At 39.8% G+C, this 20,134-nt stretch overlaps 1 protein-coding gene across 3 annotated transcripts in view; it reads right to left on the reverse strand.

The window, feature by feature from the left end:
• The window catches only part of NTRK2 (neurotrophic receptor tyrosine kinase 2), a 206,149-nt gene that overhangs the window by 65,279 nt on the left and 120,736 nt on the right, over positions 1-20,134 (reverse strand). The window contains exon 14 of one of the 3 annotated variants that reach the window (XM_052701546.1): positions 491-6,118. The exons of the other annotated variants lie outside the window; for them this stretch is intronic. Within the exon in view, the coding sequence (XP_052557506.1) occupies positions 6,108-6,118 (11 nt within the window). The 3' untranslated portion in view covers positions 491-6,107. Of the gene's footprint in view, positions 1-490; positions 6,119-20,134 lie in introns of those variants that run through there. 3 annotated transcript variants of the gene reach the window in all.

The following is a 20,134-nucleotide window of genomic DNA, read 5'->3' on the forward strand; positions in this document are numbered from 1 at the left end:
GGTTGAAGACAAGTTCAGTCTCTGCCATTATGATTTCAGCACCTAAAAGCATCTTGTTTTTGAGTTGATAATTACAGTGTGCTGAGCCAAGTAGCTGTCACTAAGGAACAGGAGCTGCCCAAATACAGCAAAATGCATGGAAGTTTACTGGTTGATTTACTGCACAATAATGAACTCAGTTACAGCCTTTTTCTGTTTTTGTTTTTATTTTTATTTTTCCCCTTACTTCCATGCCTCAAAAGGGAGGAAATAAAGGAATGTTTGAACATTTTGTTCTTGTCAGTTTCCAAGAAAGAGGAAAACACCTGGCAAGGCTCAATCAAAGGGTGCCCTCCCACAGCCCACTGTTGCAGGAGAAGAGACCGCTGGGCAGATACCTGAGACACATATTTCCCAAAGCACACAGACTCAAAGTCTTTGCAGAGATGTGAACTCTCACTGATGGCAGCACGCACACATAGCAGAGCAACAAGAAGAAGAACATCAAAAATGGCTGAATGAACTTTATTCAGGATCTGACATACTATGCCAGTATAATGAACATGACCTAAAAAAGTCTGTAACACTCGTAAGCAGACTGAGTTGGCAGCTTTGACCAATTAGTACCAGTTAATTTTATGGTTATAGCTACTACACACGTGTGATATTCTATAAAAGCTTAATAGATGTCAGCATAAATCACAATCACCTTTCCCCTTGTGCTCTTTATTCTTGGAAAGTACTTACAGTTGATTCTTCTGTAACACATGCATTCTGAAGTGAATGCAAATGTTAATCCTGGGAGCCACTGCGAGAAACCAAAATGCATTGGGCAGAAAAGTTCTCACTTTGGTTCTCTGTGACTGGTGCTTTTAAAAAAAGCAAGTCTGTTTTGTTGGGACTACTGTACACCAAGATATTACAGAACAGTTCAAAGAAACTGTAGTCTGCACAGCAAGAAGACAGACATAATTTTAGTTTTATTCTTTCTGAAGTTCAAGTTCTCTCACAGAGTAGGTAAGTACCAGTTGCTTGTGCATTCACGAATATGGTAAACATTTTGAGCAGCAGTAATCAATGCAAATGGCTGCTACACTTATTCATCTGTAATGGAGAATACACTATATATTTATCAGTGCAGAAAGTATTAAAAATTACCATCGTTTTTATTGTCAGCAGTGAATTTTTCTGTCTCAGTGTCACATATGGATTTTTCTCTATAGTTGCTCAGAACTGGCTTTTGCAGCTAAAGAAATGCATTTTGTCTGCTGGTACATGTGTCGCCTGTACTGAACTGAAACAGATACACAAAGCGTAAGTCACTGGTCAGCCTCAAAGTCAGGATGTCACCAGGATAGATTAATAGACTGCTTCACAACCAGTGTCAACTAATCATTGCCTTCTGCAAGACCACCACCAGCATGAGCACGAGGTGTTACTCTTGAGAAGGACTTGGTGTGAAGCCAGTTACGCAGTTGCGATGCATGGCTTTTGGTAGCCCAACATCAATAAAATGGGCCTCCAGCATTTCCAGGTCACAGTTTTTCTAGTCTGCTCTTCTAGACAGAATTTTAAAGAGAAAAGAAAGAGTCAGAAAATAACATAATCATCTACAGATTACTTCCAAAATTTATTGGCAACTTTTTCCAAAATCTTCCCACATATGGGATCAAAGAACTGTGGAGACTAGGAGGGAGCTCTGGAGATCATCTAGTCCAACCCACCTCCTAAAGCAGGCTCCCTACAGCAAATTGCACAGGAAAGTGTCTGGATGAGTTCTGAATATCTCCAGAGAAGAAAACTCCACAACCTCTCTGGTCAGCTTGCTCCAGTGCTCTCTCACCCTCACAGTAAAGTTCTTCCCCATGTTTGTATGCAATCTATGTTCCAATTTATACCTGTTGCCCCCTGTTCTGTGGTTATACACCACTGAAAAGAGCCTGGCCCACTTGTTAAGATGCCCCATCAGTTTCTTCTTCTGCAGGTTGAATGGTTCCAGGTGTCTCAGCTTTTCTTCATAAAGGAGATGCTCCAGGCCTCTAATCATCTTTGTGATCCTCCTTCTCTACAGGTTCCCAGTCTTTCTTGAACTGGGGAGCGCAGAACTACCTCACTAGTGCAACGTAGAGGGAGAGGATCACCTGCCTTGCCCAGATGGCCATTCTTTTTTTAATGCACCTCAGGATGCCATTGATCTTGGCCACAGGGGCACACTGCTGGCTCATGGCCAACCTGTTGTCTACCAGGACACTGAAGTCCTTTTTTGCAGAATCCTTTCCAGCAGGTCAGCCCCTAACCTGTGCTGGTGCATATGATTATTCCCCTCTAGGTGTAGGACTCTGCACTTACTTTTGCTGAACCTCCACTATGCTCAGCTCTACAGTCTCTTCAGGTCTTGCTTAATAGCCTTCTAGTGTGTTAGCCTCTCCAGCTTCATATCATCAGCAAACCTGCCGAGGGTGCATTCTATGTCTTTATCCAGCTCACTGATGAAGATGTTGAACAAGACCACAGCCACAGACACTTTAGGAGAACTGCTAACTACAGGCCTCCAACTAGACTTTGTTCTGCTGATATAATCCTCTGAGTTCTGCCAGTAAGGTAGTTCTCAGTCCACCTCAGCAATCCATTCATCTATCCCACATTTCCTAAGCTTACCTGCAAGGGAAACCTTGCAGAAGTCAAGGTATATGGCATCCACTTCTCTCCCTCCATCTACCCACCCAGTTGGGACCCCATAGAAAGCTACCAAATCAGTGAAGCATGATTTCTCTTGGTGAATTCAAGTTGAATACTTGATCTTTTCTTCTACTTGCCTGGAGATGATATTCAGAATAAGCTGTTACGTCACTTTCCCAGGGACAGAGATGAGGCTGACTAGCCTGTAGTTTCCCAAGCCTTCCTACTTGTCCTTTCTGAAGACGAGAGTGACACTGGCTTTACTCCAGTCCTCAGGCACCTTTCCTATTCTCCATGATCACCTTTCAAAGATGATTGAGAGTGGCTTGGCAATCATTTCTGCCATCTCCCTCAGTACTCATGGATGATTCCCATGGTGGCCCATGCATTTGTATGCATCAAATTTGCCTGGACAGACACTGGCCAGATCTTCCTCAGCCAACAGGAAGTCCTCCCTTCCCCAGAATCTTTTCTTTCCAGGGTCTGGGATTCCTGAGGGGCAGTCTTAGCAGTAAATACTGAAGCAAAGCAGGCATTCAGTAACTCTGTCTTCTCAGTATCCTCTGTTACCAGGGCACCCACCTCATTCAGCATCAGGTCCACATTTTCACTAATCTTCCTTTTGCTACTGACATACAGAAGCCTTCCTTGTTCTCCCTGACCTCCCTCATCAGATTTAATTCCAAGTGGAACTTAGCCTTCCTTATTGCATCCCTACATGGTTTGGCATTTTTCCTGTATTCTTCCCAAACGGCCAGAGCCCTTTTCTACATAAAAATCATTATTAACTTAAAGGCAAGTGTGTTCTTTTCACCACTGCTTTCGTCACATTTGTTCTTCCCTTTTAACATTTTCTTCTTTATGAGAATGGTAATTCGGCCATACATTCTAAAAATACAGCAGGCTCTAACTGCAAAAATAACCATACTGATTTGCATTTTTCCTTCCAGAGAAACTACCGAGAGGCAACACTGTTTACTTCTGAAACCACAACAGACACACGTAAAAGCAGAAAGATATTTAGGTATTTGTCATGAGGGCTTCCGCAAACAACTTCAAGACACTTCTGAGTGAATCCCTTCATCATTGTTTTCCCAACCTACAAAATAAGACCAAAAGTGCTTATCTAGCTGCCTCATAATATTTTCTTCTGAAGATGAAGTTCTTTCTATTTGGGCAGTGTCACAAAGACAGAAAGTGTGTGTGTTTTACACTGGTGTTTTGAAAACAATGTTAGAAATGCCTAACAGCTGTCTTATTTCAAAATCTAAAGAAGAATTCAATGAATACTTTCTTTTATTTTTATAGACATCTGATTCTGACCTCTTTAAAGTTTAAGTGCATTAAAACACACTCAAAAATAAAAGCAACTAGAATGAAAAAAATACATTCAGAAAAATTATTTTACAACTGCTCTGTTTCCCTTCCACCGTCTTCAGATTTGCCTTGTAAACCATGAAACCAACTCTGCTCTCACTCACAAAATGTGAACTGGGAAATTCAGTGCATCATTCTAGATCAAAAGTCACAAAGAGAAACTACCAAAGAAAGCAATTAAGAAATCTAGAGCATTCGCTGATTAAAACAAGACAAAACAAACAAACACAGTGACGACAACAAAAATGAAAGAAAATATGATGTCTGCTGCTCTTCTGACTGCTCTAATTCTTTTTTTACTCCAGTCTGTATGTTGTTAGTCATTAAAGTACTATTCCACATAAAAATAAACAGGCCTTTAGGGATTAACATACCACAAACAACACTTAAAAACTATTTGCTCTTGATTTCTTTCCACACCTTCGTAAGTGTAAACCAATTAAGATTTCTGAACAGGGGCTACTGGAATGATTTTACTTCATATTGTGCCAAACATTCATCAGAAATGCCAGTTGTGTAAGTTGGGGAAATGGTAAGCTGCATCTTAATGAGGTCTATTCTAGCTTAGCATCCAAACCACACCACTGAGAAAAACCTCTTCTTAAATTCATAGTATTTAAAACAGTCTTTTTGCTTATAATTAACCCAGTTATAAGTTAGTTACAGTAGCTATAGTGGTTAGAGAACCTTCATTATCCCTGCTGCTGCACAGAGTATGATGTTTTCACATAAGAAGCATGCTAAAAGCCATAGCTATGAACAGCTGTAATGACATTTGCTCCAGTAAGCAGTTTTTAGCTCAAGCCCAGGTCTACAGGAGTTTCACACAACTTCCCCAAATCAGTGACAGACTTGCCACTGCCATCAAGGGGAGCACGTAGCATGAAGTTTCACAGAAAGGAAGTATATTTTGCTCAGGAATACAGTCTTTCTAATCAGACAAGCAATGAATGTGTATGAAAATAGAAGCACATGCTTAACAGATGTGCTGCACAATGCAGCTTCCACCTGGTAATTTGTGTATGAAGATACAGTGGAGAGGAGGATCATGGAGTTTACCTTTTCCCGTGAGAAGCACAAGCCTGAACTGCTCATAGGTTTGAAAAGGAACACAAGGGAGGAGACTAAGTATGGGTAGGGTGAAGTATAAATTCTGAAAAGAAAGGGAAGATGGCTGAACTGCTCCAGCTCAACAGAAGGGGAAACTCCAGACCTCAGCTGATTAGTAGTGCTAATTAGATTTCTTCCTGTTTTTGCACTTAAGCATTTTAGGCCCTGTTAATTTAGATTTGTTCATCTTGAACAGCCTGTTACAGCTGCTATGGAACAAGACAAACATCTGCCCTTCAAAGACTTCCCTTTGAGATTTCATACAACATTTTGATTAAATGCTGTTTCTAATATGGCAGAAATTTGGCTGTATTCAAACCAGTGCCTCAGCCAGTAGCTTCTGCACAATGATTCTTTTCTATTATATTACGCAATCTCATTTGGGGTCTGCTTAGAAAAAAACAGCAATTTTTGCTGGCTTATTTATCACTATTTCTTAGTGACTCAGCCTTATTTTAGTGCCACATATTACACAGCTGCTACCCTGTTGGAAATATTCCTGCATCCTATTTGGTTAGTGACCCTACAGTTTCAAAAGCTTGTGATCTCATGGAAGTTTGTAGATATAGTTCCCTCACCCTCCCCAGCTATTACATGGCAGTGCATGCCAGAACACAGGCTCTGGCACAGACCTTGGAGATGGATGTGGAAAGGTTACACAATTTTGCAATAAATTCTTTATGATCAAGCAGCACCAGTTAAAGCAATCACTATCCTGGCCAAAGAAATAAGTAAGCAAAAGAAAAACAAAACAAAACAAAAACACAAATCTTCGCTTTTCTGATGTCCTGTTGCATCAAAGCACAGGTTGCAACAAGCAGAGAAAGTGTAATGTGCTTCAACGTCTTTGTCAGTTGCTATGGTACAGTTTCTTATGGAAAATTCCTTGTTCTGCGTGATGTTTTTCCTGCCTCATTTGGGATGGCAGAACCGTTCCTTGTGTCACCTGAGAAACCGGGCTGTCAGTTTCCACCTATTGGTGAGAAAGAAACTCATCAACAGCAGAACTCAATGGAAAATTCCTCGGGTAGACTTGTCTGCACTGGAGGCCAACAATACACTAGAGAGGAGGACAGATGTGTCAGGAACTGAGGGAGCCATACCACCATGCAAGAGATCTGGCTTCCTCTCCATGGCTGGTCACAGATTTCCTGCATGAGAAGGGCAAGGCATTAAATCTCTAGAATTTAGTGAACCAGACTTTAGAATTTAGTGGCCCAGACTTATAATCTGCCCATAGAACAACCAGCGTGCTCCAGGGTATGGGAGCCTCAGCCCAAAAGCTCTTCAGACAGGGATTATCTGCAGAATCCCACAGTGCTTTGCTCAGAGAGGTGTTGTTTGGGTCTTGGGGCTCTAAAATAATGAACATGAATAAAAACTAATAATTGTGTTGTTCTCTGCTCTTAAGGAAAAAATATCAACATAGGCAAGGTGGGAAACTCCAGCATGGCTGAATAGTCAAACAAGAAAAAAGCATTCAGCTATTAGAGGAGATGTGCAATCTGCTTATTGCATGTATTACACAAAAGAAAATTGCCAGAAACAGGATAAAAACAGTACTATAGCATCACACTAGTGATACAAAGCAATAGGGTTTATGGGCTTTTCAGAAGGAGAATGTCCTTTATAGGTTAGTTGGAAGTAATCAGATTTTAATGTGAAATTTTTCCTGCTGGAATTTTTTTCCTTCCAATCAAAAAATAATTAAATTTCACCACTTTTGATTCATGACAAAACCACAGCATGGTCAAAAAAAACAGCATTAACATTTTAATGCGGTTGGATACCTGCTGTACTCTAAAATGCCAAAATTCCCTTGGGCTCCCTATGGAGATGAGAAGAGCTTTTGACCTCTTCGAGGAAATGGATTTTTAAAATAATAAATGTATAAGTGCTTGAAAAGAGTCTCCTTCACTAACTTCTATCACGAGAATGAAAAGCATTCAAGATGTAACAATGCAATTGCACTCTACGGGACATATTTTCTGTTGGTGCCAATATTTAAAGCTCCATTGACTTCAGTGGAGTTTCACCCATTATTCCATAATGTTTTGGATAGTTGGACATCTCTTTTAGTAGCACACAGCCATCTTCCTCTTTTGGAGTTCCTCTCTCTCCCAGATGATTTTGACAAGAAAATTAATGGAAAGAAGTGTAGGAATGAAGGAAAACGTAACTAATATCAAGTGCATACAAGGAAAGACATGCAGAATTTTGATTTTGATAGCATAAAGCCAAACAAAAAATGTTATTGAAAGGTACTAATGACGTAAAAGATTCTGCAGAAAGAGAATGTTTTAAGTTATCATTGTGGCTTTCTAAAATTATGAAATTCAATGTTCAAAGTTGAAAAAAATCTTTCCCCATAAAAGACGATCCAAAAAAGCTGGCAAACAATTTTGAAATGTTTGTCAAGATTATTTTTTTCATTTAAATAAAGCAAATTATTTCAATTTTATTAATGATGGGCAGCTTTCCCCTTTCAGTATTTCAGCTTGAAAAAAAACTGCATTAAGTGTTCTCATCTTAAAATTAGATTCTGATTTTAAAATCAGAAAGTAATTTTAAAATGCTGAAATCTCCCTAGGAGATTTTTTTCACATAGGAGGAAAATTCTGCTTTTAACAGTGTCACTTCTGTACATTTTAAAATCCCAGCTATTACCTTGCTTCAGTATGGAGAATTTTAGCAAGAGGAGCTATGCCAAGGATGTAATGATACATGTTGGATTATTCTGGTTGTACAATGTAGAAAAGGCACTAGGATCTTCCCCCTCTGACTTTACATTATGGTGGAGGAACCATTCAGTCTGTCATCTGTATGCCACTCTCATACAGAAGTCTATGCAGGAATGCCAGCACATCAACATGTAACTCAAGTAGTCTTTTTTTTTATCATTCTTATCTAGAGGCTACCAACTTTCTCTCCTAAGAAACTTATCCAATAAAAGTCAAGTGGAAACAGCAAGGGAGAACAAAAATCAAAACTAAGCTTTAAGCAAAGTTATGAGCAAGTTCTAACGAAGTTGGAAAATTTTAAACTGGAAGAATTTACCAAGAATTGAAAATGGCTGACTTCTGATAAACTTTACATCCCAACCTAAATGCTATGAGCTAAAAGTAGTTGCTCAGAAAATCTCTGTAAGACTGAAGAAAATGATAATTGTTAAAGAAAAACTCAGCAAATTAATTCCTGTGGTACTGCAAATACTTGTCAATGTACAAATACTTCAGAAAAGCAGAAGTTTTATATACAGCAGTCAATTTTATGTAGAGTCCTTCATCTGGATTATACGGACAACCTCCTTGTTAGTGAGGCTAGTGGTTTTACATTACTACTTCTAACATAAAATTTGCAAATCTTCTCCTTTAATTTTCAGCAACCAATGCAAGTCATGTTACCTTTTATATATACTGATCATTTGGTAGTCACAAGCACTGCTGCTACACTTATTTTTCAACACCATAATAATTTTTCCCCTCATATTTCCAACAGCAGGAATAGTAGCAGTAGGTTGAGGGGCAGGAAGGGCGGGAAACAAGGATGGAAATAACCAATGACCCAGAAGAGCTTTCTGTTCTTCAGCTATCTCATTCTCTATTGATCCTTTCATGCTCCCTAGAGATCAGAGACATTTTATAATTGGGATCATAATTAAGTGCTGTCAGGGATTCAAGAGGACATCCCCCCTGAACATCTATAAATGCGATAAATATCAGTTTAAAATCTATGAAACTAAATCAACAGTTAAAGCTGCAGATACAAGGCCCTGGCATGCTGATCTCCACTTCTCCTGAATGAAGCCAGAGCTGAACCTCTGCAGGAGTAAAGATATAATTCCCTTCCCAGCATGATGTTCATTTACTTTGCTGTCATGATGAAATGCAAGAAAGAGGAAAAGCTTGAAGAACAAACCTGCCTAGTGAATTGCAATTAACAAGATCCTTAACCAAATGCAACTTCTTTTTACAAGTTAGGCAATGTATCAAGAGCCCAAATCCTTTTGTTCCCCTAATCCAAATCCTGTAGTCATGCTGTCAAGGAGGGCAAAACCTACCCGATGACTTTAATTGCTTGCACTTTGGAACAGTGCAGCTGAAAAAGTCTGCCTTAATTGTAGCATATCACCAACAGGCCTACCCTTTTGTCCCTCTTATCTTTTATTTACTTTTCCTAATTCCACCCTCTCCTTCCTTCTCTTTGTCTCAAAGAGGGAGATTTGTACACATCATTGTCTCACAGAGTGCCTCTTCTTACTAAAACAGTTTCTGGCTTGGATACACGCAAGTCATAGACTTTTGCACTTTACATGCAGTTTCCCTATTGTCTGAGCATGAATTATCTGCTTCATTGTGATTTTGGTCCAGTTTTGGCCAGAATAAATGACTGTTATTAGTAATTGTGTCTAGGATTTTATATTTATGATTAAAACTACCATGAGCAGAAGAGTGGTCACCCATAACAACATGCATGTTGATTAAAACATCCACATTTTCTCCACGACTGCAACATGAGTTATATTTGCTGCAGCAAAGCCTGGGCTCGTGCAAGGAATTCTATGCCAACGGAGCAGCTGTCTGTTAAACGTAACAAGTAAAATGTTATACAGTTTATAACATGCCTCCTTCGTTCTGTAATCTTGCTGTAGAGTATGATGTTAAGAGATTGAATATATTTATATTCCTTACATTTTTCAATTTGTGAATATGATGTACATTTTTAAAGTTTTTACACTATATTTTCCTGACAATTTGCTCCACTATATTTCATTGTATTGCAAAGGAGGGGAGAAGAGTTCATCATTTCCTATGAATTAAGCCATATTTTGTGGATTGTATCAAGAACTGGCTGTCCAAATGACTGTGATTTTATTTTCAGTTATAATCATTATAAGGACTGCACAACTTAAAGAGCAGTGCACATCAAGAACTTCAATAATTCAAGCGTATCAGGATGCAGAAGTGCTTAGCTTATACAATTATGAACAACTCTTTAATTTTTGAAAAAGCAACAACCCAAAATTTACCTCCAAATAAACTTGTCAGAGACAAGGAGGTTTCCTGCAGATTTGGTTAGATAAAGCCTGTTGCATTACAGAATCTGAGATACAAAGAAAACTGTGCTCATTTGTTTTGATTCAGATGTACTCTAATAGGCTTTGATCCCTGGCTTTCTTAGCCTGATTACCCAGAGAGCAAATCTGCCATGCAAAGATTCAAGTTCAGGTCGGCACTGACACAGCTTCTGAGAATCTGCCTGCACAAAGCAGAGCAGGGAATGAGTGACAATTTGTGACTCACAGCCACAGAGGGTTTATACCAAAGTTTGTAAATTAGCATTCCCTTTTCTTATTATAAAGCCTGACGATGTAAATAAGATTTAAGCCAAAGATTGTTATCTTTTCTTAGACTGCATTTCCATTTAAATAATTGCCTCTTTTTCTTTAAAATGAAAACTCCTGGCATCAAGATATGTTTCTGCAAGCAGCTCTGTTCTTATCATTTCCCTGAATTTCTCTTGTCTTTCTGAGAGGGCCATTTGAGAAAGAACTTCAGTAAGTAAGATATGAGAAATTCAGGGAACTATTTTGACACAATTTCTGCAGTCTGCTGAAGTGCTCTTTTACCACAGGGCATAAGCTAGTCTCTCAGCTATCCAAATGTCTCCCAGCACAGCCTTTGGCTGCAGCCATGGAAGAATTCAAGTTCTGAGAAGACAGCTCTTGAGACGGTTTACCTAACATGTGCTGTGAATTTTAATACGTGTACAGACTGTACACAGATGTATGCAATACACCCATAGAGAAAGATCAAATAGAGCACAACAAAATGTTTCTCAGATTGCATGGAATGACTGATCTGATGAGACCAGGAATTCACCATGGGTAGGTTCAGACATTTACTTATGACAAAAAATAAATACTGTATACTCAGGCACAGTCTGAGTCGCAGAACCACAGAATGGCTTGTGCTGGAAAGGACTTTAAAGACCATCCAGTTCCAATCCCCTGCAGCGGCTATGGTAGCCACCGATCACGTCAGGCTACCAAGGACCCCATCCAGCCTGGCCTTGAATGATTCCAGGCATGGACAGAACAAGTAAAATTCCATGTTTTCTCTGTACTCTTTCAATTGTTAAGGAAAATACCTGGTGCTTTTGTTGTTGTTGTTTGCTTTTTTTTCACAGAAAGTGCTGTACATATGTCTGAGTATGTTTACTGTAAACAAAGAGCAGCTGCAAATCTAAGACAGAAAAGAATACCTGTGTGCTTTGTTCTCTCTTGAAACCATTCAATCTTGCAGACAAGAAAATTTACTAGAATGTTTATTTCACAAAAACTCTCATACGAATAATATTTTTTTCATTGGTGTACCACAGACTTGTTTCATGATGTTGAGGCCAGACTCCAAGCACACAAAGAGCTACAAAGACTCCCGCTGATTTCAGCGGCAAATCTATTCTAGATTGGGCCTATAGAAGAAAGCTATCACTGCAAAGAAAAGCTAAAACTTCTTTCTCAGCATTTCTGAAAGACATCCTTTCTTTTGCACGGTGCCATTTCAGGGTTCTCTAAAATGCTGCCATCAAGAGGCAAAAGAATTGTAGCCTTAAAATGCAATGCGACATTGTGACAAAAGTGCAAAGCCACAGCTCAAACAATTCCAGTGAGGAAACATGCCAAATCAGAATGTGCAATGCAAAAGGTTTTCATGAGTTGCAGAAGAACCATCTTGTAGCAAGATAAAGATTCTTGGGAATTGCTGGATTCAGACCAACTTTCAGCAGAGTTCCCTGTACTGGCAAGGAAAGCAAAGCCTTTCTCTTCAGAAGCAAAAGCTAATAGAAAAAGTAAATACTTTCTTCAAACAGGCATGCATGAAATTGAGGCTTTCAGACTGGGTACCTACACCACATCTCCAAGATGAGGACTATGATTTACTGTGTCTGAAGCCATATCTCAATGAAAAAGCAGACTTAATGTCTCCTTCCAGCACAAAGTACAAGATTGAAAGCACTTTGCCACACTGCTGAGCTCAGCACAGAGCATTGGGTTTCGCTGCTTGTGCTGCAGGGGATGCCTGTGGCAGGCAAAGGGGTGCAACTTGTGAATCCAGCATTTCCTGGGAGTGTTGGAGAACTCAAGTCAAAGTCCACTTAAAAGCTGTCTGAAGGCTGGGGGATGGTGAACTTGCTTCCCCAGCTGCAGAGTAGGGACAGCAGATAGCAGCCACCTCTCCAGCACCGTTATTTCTGGCAAACTATGAGTAAACTGAGGGAATCAGATCCTGGGATGACCCCTGTCACTAGTGCCTACTCCACAGTAATGGCTACAGTACCTTTGAACTGCTTCTGACCCCTCTTCTCTGCTTACCTTATCCAAAAAGCTTTGGCCAAAGGAACACATTAGTATGCTGATCTTAACATCCAGGAACCTGGCTAACACTGCTTTGTATCATACAGATGCATGCTGATTTATTACACAGACTGGCATTTGAAAAAGGACATCAATTTTTATGTCCTAGAGTACAAGCCAACTTCCACGTGTTGGAAGATTTGGAAGAAATGTACTGCATAAGGATTATTAGATACTTGGTGAAGAGTTTCTAATCTATACAGTACCACCTGTTTTTAGGTATCAGAAAAATTACTACTGATACGTGCTACTGCAATTTGTTCATTACCAAACTGTGCAGATACAGAAGGCAAAATAAAGTGAGAGTTTACAATCCACATGACGGTACAACTAATTTGACTCCTACCAAATCCACTACTGTGCATTTCTGGCAGCACGAGCAAGATTCACAGGTCAAAGCACCACATGGAATTTGCAACACTGTCAGTCCTTGGAGGAGAAACCCTCTCTAATGGAGAATTTCCATTTGTAAATTACGGGATGAAAAACTGAGCCCATAAGCTCTTGCCTGGCTCTTTACCACACGAGAAGGAGTTCTTCAAGTTTTCCCACACAGTGCTGGTCAATGAATTTTTGTCTGGAGGCAATCCTATTGCTATTCCGGTCTCAACTGCCATTTGAGTAGAGACTGCAAAGCAGTTGCTTTTCTATGAGAACAAAACAGGGACAAGACAAATCACGTCCTCCTGCACGAGCAGTCAGAGCGTATCAGTCATTTACTGTTCTTTCTTTGCCAAAAGCTGAGACTAAGGTTCTTTTATTTCTTTTCCATTTGTTTCTTTCTTCTTCCCTTCCTCTCTCCTTTGTGTGGGACACATTCCCCTCAATGGGTATTGTTTTCAGCTATTTATATATATATATATATATATATATATATATATTTAAGGCAGCCACAGGCCTTCAAGCTGTGGGCAACAAAAAAATAAGAACATATCCTTGAAAGGCAGACTAAGAAACCAGATCTAAACAAATCCTAAGCAACACCTGGAAATGAAAGAAGCTGTGTGGGGATGGCTTAATTGCTGAAAGATGAAAGATTCTAACAGGCAACATAGCTGGTAAAAGTACTTGTAATGGCTGTTCAAAATCATGTCAACTCTGCATTCAAAGTTAGATTTGGCTTCTCACTATCCAAACTTAGACACAAATAGCTGCTAGAAAAAAACATTCCATTGTTTCTCTCCAGGGAAACAAAGCAAGGTGGGAGGAAGGAGGAGAGGACGGAAGCGCCTTTATGAAGCTTCCTAACTCCTTAACTCTGAGTCCAAAACTCTGTTCAAAGGATCCTCTTGGAGATAGAGAGCCTTTTCCTACCCCGTGATATATAAAATCATTGTTGTTCTATTAAATAGAGTTTCAACAAACATTTCAACAAACATTTAGGTATCTAAAAGAGAAGCAATAATTTACTGGAATTGTCCAAATCTGTTCAAGAGCTTTTCAGAAAAGGAGTTAGTTGTTGAACTGAATATTTAGCACCTGAATACCTTTGAGAATTTCCTTTCATATGCCAAGCTGACATTTGAGAATGGAACTTCGATTACCGTAATGCATAAATTAAAAATAAATAAATGAAAAACAACAAGCAATCTCAACAACAAGAGAGATGATTGGTTTCATAGAGATACTCTTCAATTTAGAGAAATAGTCAATAATTGATGCGTATAGGCCACACATTTTTTTTCTGAATACAAACAATACCCCCATGCAATATGTTTTTCATTAAAATATTTCTGTTTAATTGCTCCCAAAAGCTAATGGGTAAGTTGCTAGCTAGAGGTACAGCATAACTTCTCATCAACAGTGCTTCAACAGCAATTTCAGACCTTATTGCAGGGTCTTGACTTCAGTCATTTGACACTATTTCCCCCTGTGGGGGTTTTATACTTCAATCACAGTGACTCCCTAGCAATCTGCAAATAATAGTCTTCAATTATTATAGGAATTGATGGGCTAGAGATAAGACCAAGTAAGCGTTCACCTCATGCCAGATCTGTATGCCTCATGCCTTAATCTATGCACTGGCCTTTGAAGAGTGATAACCTGTCCTCCATGGAATGTCCTGCTCAACCACCTCGTCAAGTGCTAAGAAATTCATACCAACCCTTGCCTGGGAACTTCTGTGTTTACAGACTGCCTGTCTCTCCTTGTATCCTTCAGTCATAGCCCAGTAAGTCTGCACTTTTTGGAGAGAGAACAGCTGCTCCCAAAAGGCCTTTTCTTCCGTTCAACAAACCCAAATAAAACTAGTTTACAGGAGAATGTGAAAGGGATGATTCAAAAAGATGACCATAAAGATGTGCTTTAGCAGTTAATGATGGAAACATGTTGCTGGACTTCAGATGTGTCAAAAAACCTGAGCTCAAGCATTCTACTATACAGAATGTATGTCCAAACTTAATCAATTATATTACCACCTCTCAGTGAGAAAGAAAACCAAAACAAAACAGCCTTATCATTTTCTCTGATTACTGTTTAGAAAAGCAAGGAGCCTGTTGAAAGATTAAATGAACAACTTAATGCTGAAAGACTGATTTGAAGAATATTACAGAATATTCCAGAGTACTACTGACTGCATTACTTTCATCTCTGACAGCACTTAAAAAGGCTGCTACATTTCATTTGCTTCTGACCCATCCTGGGCTCACAATGCATGTGCATGCAGTAAAGCCTGAGACAGTGAGAGGTTCCCCAGCAAACCCCTGTGAAAATGAAATCAAACATACTCAGATCTTACAAACTTTGATGCCATTTTTTTTTTTAGCAAAACCAATTAAACTGCACAGAGCTCAGACTACAATAGTCTGGGAGATCAGACACCCTGGAGTAGTTAGAGCGCCCTTCTCTTTGTAGGGAGAAATGGGGCAGAGGCAGGAGCATAGGCTTTCCAATTTCCAGCTGCACAGATCCCCTCACTAAACGGATATTATGGGGAAAGCACTTCTATTGCTGAATCTATTAACCTTGATGAAGAAAAGGGGGAGACAGAGAAGGTGAGCTAATCCTGGGTGCATGAGCTGCTATGCAAGCCAGCACACCCTCATGCATGAACAGAAACATGTAAATAAGGGAGTGTGTGCATATTCAGAGCAGGCAGCAGACCTTTCAGCAGATCTGGTGTGTACGAAAGATTAATCTGTGGATGATTTTGTGCTCAGGGCTAACTGCATGTTACACATTCACATTTTTTAATAATGATGCAACTGCCTGGTGATGAAACTTGAGAAAATAAAAGTAGGATTTATGATATTGTTTTGGCTATAAAGTTATTTGATTTAGTTCTGATTTTTCCTTACTTCAGTATTCATTAAACCTAATATCTAGAAATATTTATATATTTGTATTTCTTATTTTATTGTATTTATTCTGATTGTATTCTTATTTACATTATCTGGCTTCTCTTGCATCTGTATTTCTTATTTAGCCAAAGCTCTCACTGACACAAAGAATAAATCAAAGGCCTAATCCTGTTCCCATGCCCAAGTTCATGATAAACAGGTTTTCACAATGGATTATGGTCTTTCCATTCACCTTAATTATAAGTACTACCCACTTAAGTTCTGTCATGTTACTTCTCATTATAATTCTATATACATAGGCAGGTTTTTATATATAAAAACAACATTCCTGTAATTTACTATGCAACACAGAATCTGAAAAGCATAATTTAATAATTACAACATAAACAGAGCTATTTGTCATCTACATATAACTGATTTAACTACATGTTTTGGTGCCAAAACAGTGCATGAATTTCTGATACAACTGTACTGTCAAATGACAATCTTTAGGTAGTGAAGCTACTGAGATTACACCTAATAAAAAAGTGCTAAATTGTTTTTTTTCATCTTGACTAATAACTCAATTGCAAAGAATGTTTATGCAAGCTTTGAACTGCATTTCAATTTTCATAGGGTTCCTAAGTAGGCATTTCACATGAGGCTTGCAGTAGTGCTTGATGCTGAAAGTGCCTCTAAGCACTCTGCTGTGCTTAACTGAAGTTAGCCAGGCAAATGAGAGCGCATGTCTCATGCTCTCGTTTCATTTTCTCTCTTTGAATGCTTTGAGTTGAAATGTATTCAGCAGCATACTCTTGCAGCTCAGAAGTCTAATGTTACACTGGCCTCCATCAGAAGAGGAATGGCTAGCAGGGACAGGGAAGTGATTGTCCCTCCCTACTCTACCCTCCTGAAGACCCATCTGGAGTATTGTGTCCAGGTCTGGGGCCCCCAGTACAAGAAAGACAGGGAGCTATTGCAGAGGGTCCAGAGAAGGGCCATGAAGATGATCAGAGAGCTGGATCACCTCCCCTGCAAAGACAGGTTGAGGGAGCTGCCTTGTTCAGCCTGGAGAAGAGAAGGCTGCAAGGAGACCTCATTGCAGCCTTCCAGTATTTAAAAGGAGATTATAAAAAGGAAAAGAATCAACTTCTTATTCAGATAGATAGTGATAGGACAAGGGGGAATGGTTTTAAGCTCAAAAGGGAACATTTAGATTGGATGTCAGAGGAAAGTTCTTTACAGAGCAAGTGGTGAGACGCTGGAATAGGCTGCACAAGAGAGGCTGTGGGTACTCTGTCTTTGGAAGTGTTCAAGACCATGTTGGATGAGGTCCTGGGCAACCTGGTCTAGTACCAGATTCGGAGGTTGGTGGTTAGGTGGTATGGCAGGAAGGTTAGAACTTGATGACCCTTGAGGTCCCTTCTAACGCAAGCCATTCTATGTCTATGGTTCTTTGGATTTCAGTTTCTCAGATCTTCTCATAGCATCTGCTGTAGCCAGAAATATGTTTATTGCACTGTATTTCCAGGTGATAAAATACACTATTCATAAATTAGAGATCAAAGTTCAGGCTGCTGTTCCTGTGGTTGCATTTCCAGAGCAGGGCTCCCAGTGGAAATTGGAGTTTCTGAAAATGTAACTGCTTGCTTTTTTTAAAAGATATAAATGGATTTCATGGACAGATCAAAATAGCAAAACAAGTAACTTCTGGGGGCAAAAATGACTCTGTATGTTCACCTCTACATTAAACGCAGAAATAGTCCTTTCCTTACAATGCTGAATTTTTAAAGAGGTGAACATCCTCACTGTGTGAGTTAAAGCCTTTTGGAGAATATTTTCTATTTGCTTAAAGAGAAAGTATGTTTGCTGAGACTCAGAATTGGGTGTTAGCCTAGTTTCTCACAACTTTACTTATTCCCTGTTACATTTCATTTGTTGGGCACAGCAACTATGTGACAAAACTATTTGGAAAAATAGGCTCCAGCAAGATCTCATTGTAGTTTTCCAATACTTGAAGGAAGTGCATAAAAAGGAGGGGGACAGCTGTTTACAAGGGTAAAGGACAAGGGAGAATGATTTCAAACCGAGACAGGGAGGTTTAAGTTAGGTATTAGGAGGAAGTTTTTCACATAGAGGGTGGTGACAAACTGAACTGGTTGCCCAAGGAGGTTGTGGATGCCCCATCCCTAGAGGATTCAAGGCCAGGCTGGATGTAGCTCTGGGCAGCCTGATCTGGTGGTTGGCAGCCCTGCACATAGCAGGGGGATTGAAACTAGATGATCATTGTGGTCCTTTTCAACCCAGGCCATTCTAAGACTCTATATGATTGTATATATATATGTATATGAAAATATGTGAGAATCAAAGTGCTAAGGTGTGGGGGACAAATCTACTTTGACTTAAGAAAAGTCAAATTTGGCTAATGGAATACACCACCCCTGTACGCAGATAACATCTCTGACCTGTGCATCTCATGGTGAAAATTAGCAAAGATAGAAAATTTAGATGGTGTCTGCAATTAGGGATTAAAACTTAAAAATGGAACTATGAAAATCCTCAGTCAAACCAAAAAAATATATCTTCATATATATTTATATCTTTATCTAGCCAATATTTCTCTTATATATTTATCTAGCCAAGAAAATATCTTTAGGGTAAGGCACACAATGGGATTAGGACAAGCAGTAAATATATATATTCCTTCTCTCAGTCTCAATCTTATTCACAGTTTTTTTGGCACATAAGGCTCCTCAGCTTTCAGCATCTAAAGATTATGATCTTTGCAAAGTAAGTGCCCTTGTAAACCTCCCATCCTCTGAACCTGACTGCCAGTGAATGTCAAGTTGGGCAAGTTCAGTCTGGGCAGCGAGGTGTTTCCTCTCAGTATGGATTACATGAAGATTGATCGGTTTTTCTTCTCTGCACTCTGGCTGCTGAGGTCAGACTGTTCTTTATAGGAAAATGAGCTACTTATAAATTTTCAGCTCACCGAACTTTGGGAGTTGACGGAAAATCGCCAAGCTTACAGCTTAGCTGGCTAAGAAACCACAACAGCCTTTCTTTTTCAGTCACTGAGATGTAAAAGCCTTTCAAAAGAGATGAAAATGCTGACATTCTTTCTCTTGGGAGACCTTCTTGTGCACAGGGAGAGAGTCTATTTTTTGCCCTGTAATACACATCAAAAAATGACTCCTGTAATGCTGTAAGGCTGTAAGATTATAGCTACAACTTGGAACACACTGCATTTGTTGCATGGAAGACAAAGTCAAAGAGATTTTCCAATACAGACAGTTAGCTCACTTTGTGTTTTTTGTGTTTTTTTGGTGGTTGTTTTTTTTTTTTTCTGCTTTTTTTTTTTTTTTAAAGGATGGGCAGTAGACAGAAATGAACAAACTCGCTGCTCTGAGTTAGACACTGGTCAGATCCCCGCAGCGCACTGGCTCTCTCCTGGTGAGCTGTCTCTTTGCTGGCAGGTTTCCAGTCACCAGACCCTCATGCTCTGTCTGCAGTGACAGGCCACACACTGAGACAGACGTGACAGAGCCACACCACCATAGCAGGAACCTGTGCTCCTGAGGCAAGGACGCCTGAGAAACACACCTCGAGTGTTTTGTTGAATCTCCTCTTGTTGAATCTGGCCTGGAAACAGTTCTTTCAGATCAAATGGCTGGTGATTCAAGGGCTGGGCAGAAGGTTTTCAGTTGACATCAAAATGAAGGGGAAACCAGCCCTGCTGCAGAGGCGTGGATGACCCTTGAAAAGGACTGAGCAGTAAGGTAAAAGTAGCTGCACCCTTCCACTGAGCTTCTGGGAGAGGCCATGTAGCTCTGTGAGGCCAGAACTTCCCAGGCTGAGCCATGGCCATGGCCCCTGGCTGGCAGTGACAGGCAGCTCTGCACCACACGGTGCTCCTACCAAGCTCCGTGCTACTCCATCGTGAAAGAAGCTTGGAAAGAATCACAGCGTCATGAATGACACAAACAAAGGGAACACAAATCCAGACCTCTTTCCCAGGCTTTTGGGGTGCTTCACACTCTCAAATTCTTCACAACTTTTCCCCTTTAAAATTAAAGTTGAAATCATGAGCAGATTCAAAAACTTGTGAATTTTTTAGTGAAAAGTCCAATACTGTAGAAGTCATAGTAAACTGACAAGAATAATACTCCTATTTCTTTTCTCACATAAAAGTTATGCAAGTAGGTGGTGGACTGGAGAACAGAACTTCTGTTACTTGCCTAGCAGGGATAACCAAAGCCCATATCTGTATACCTTGGAAGAAATCTGTACTCAC

This window comes from Tympanuchus pallidicinctus, unplaced genomic scaffold, assembly GCF_026119805.1.
Source record: "Tympanuchus pallidicinctus isolate F22 unplaced genomic scaffold, pur_lepc_1.0 scaffold4, whole genome shotgun sequence".
NCBI lineage: Eukaryota > Metazoa > Chordata > Aves > Galliformes > Phasianidae > Tympanuchus > Tympanuchus pallidicinctus.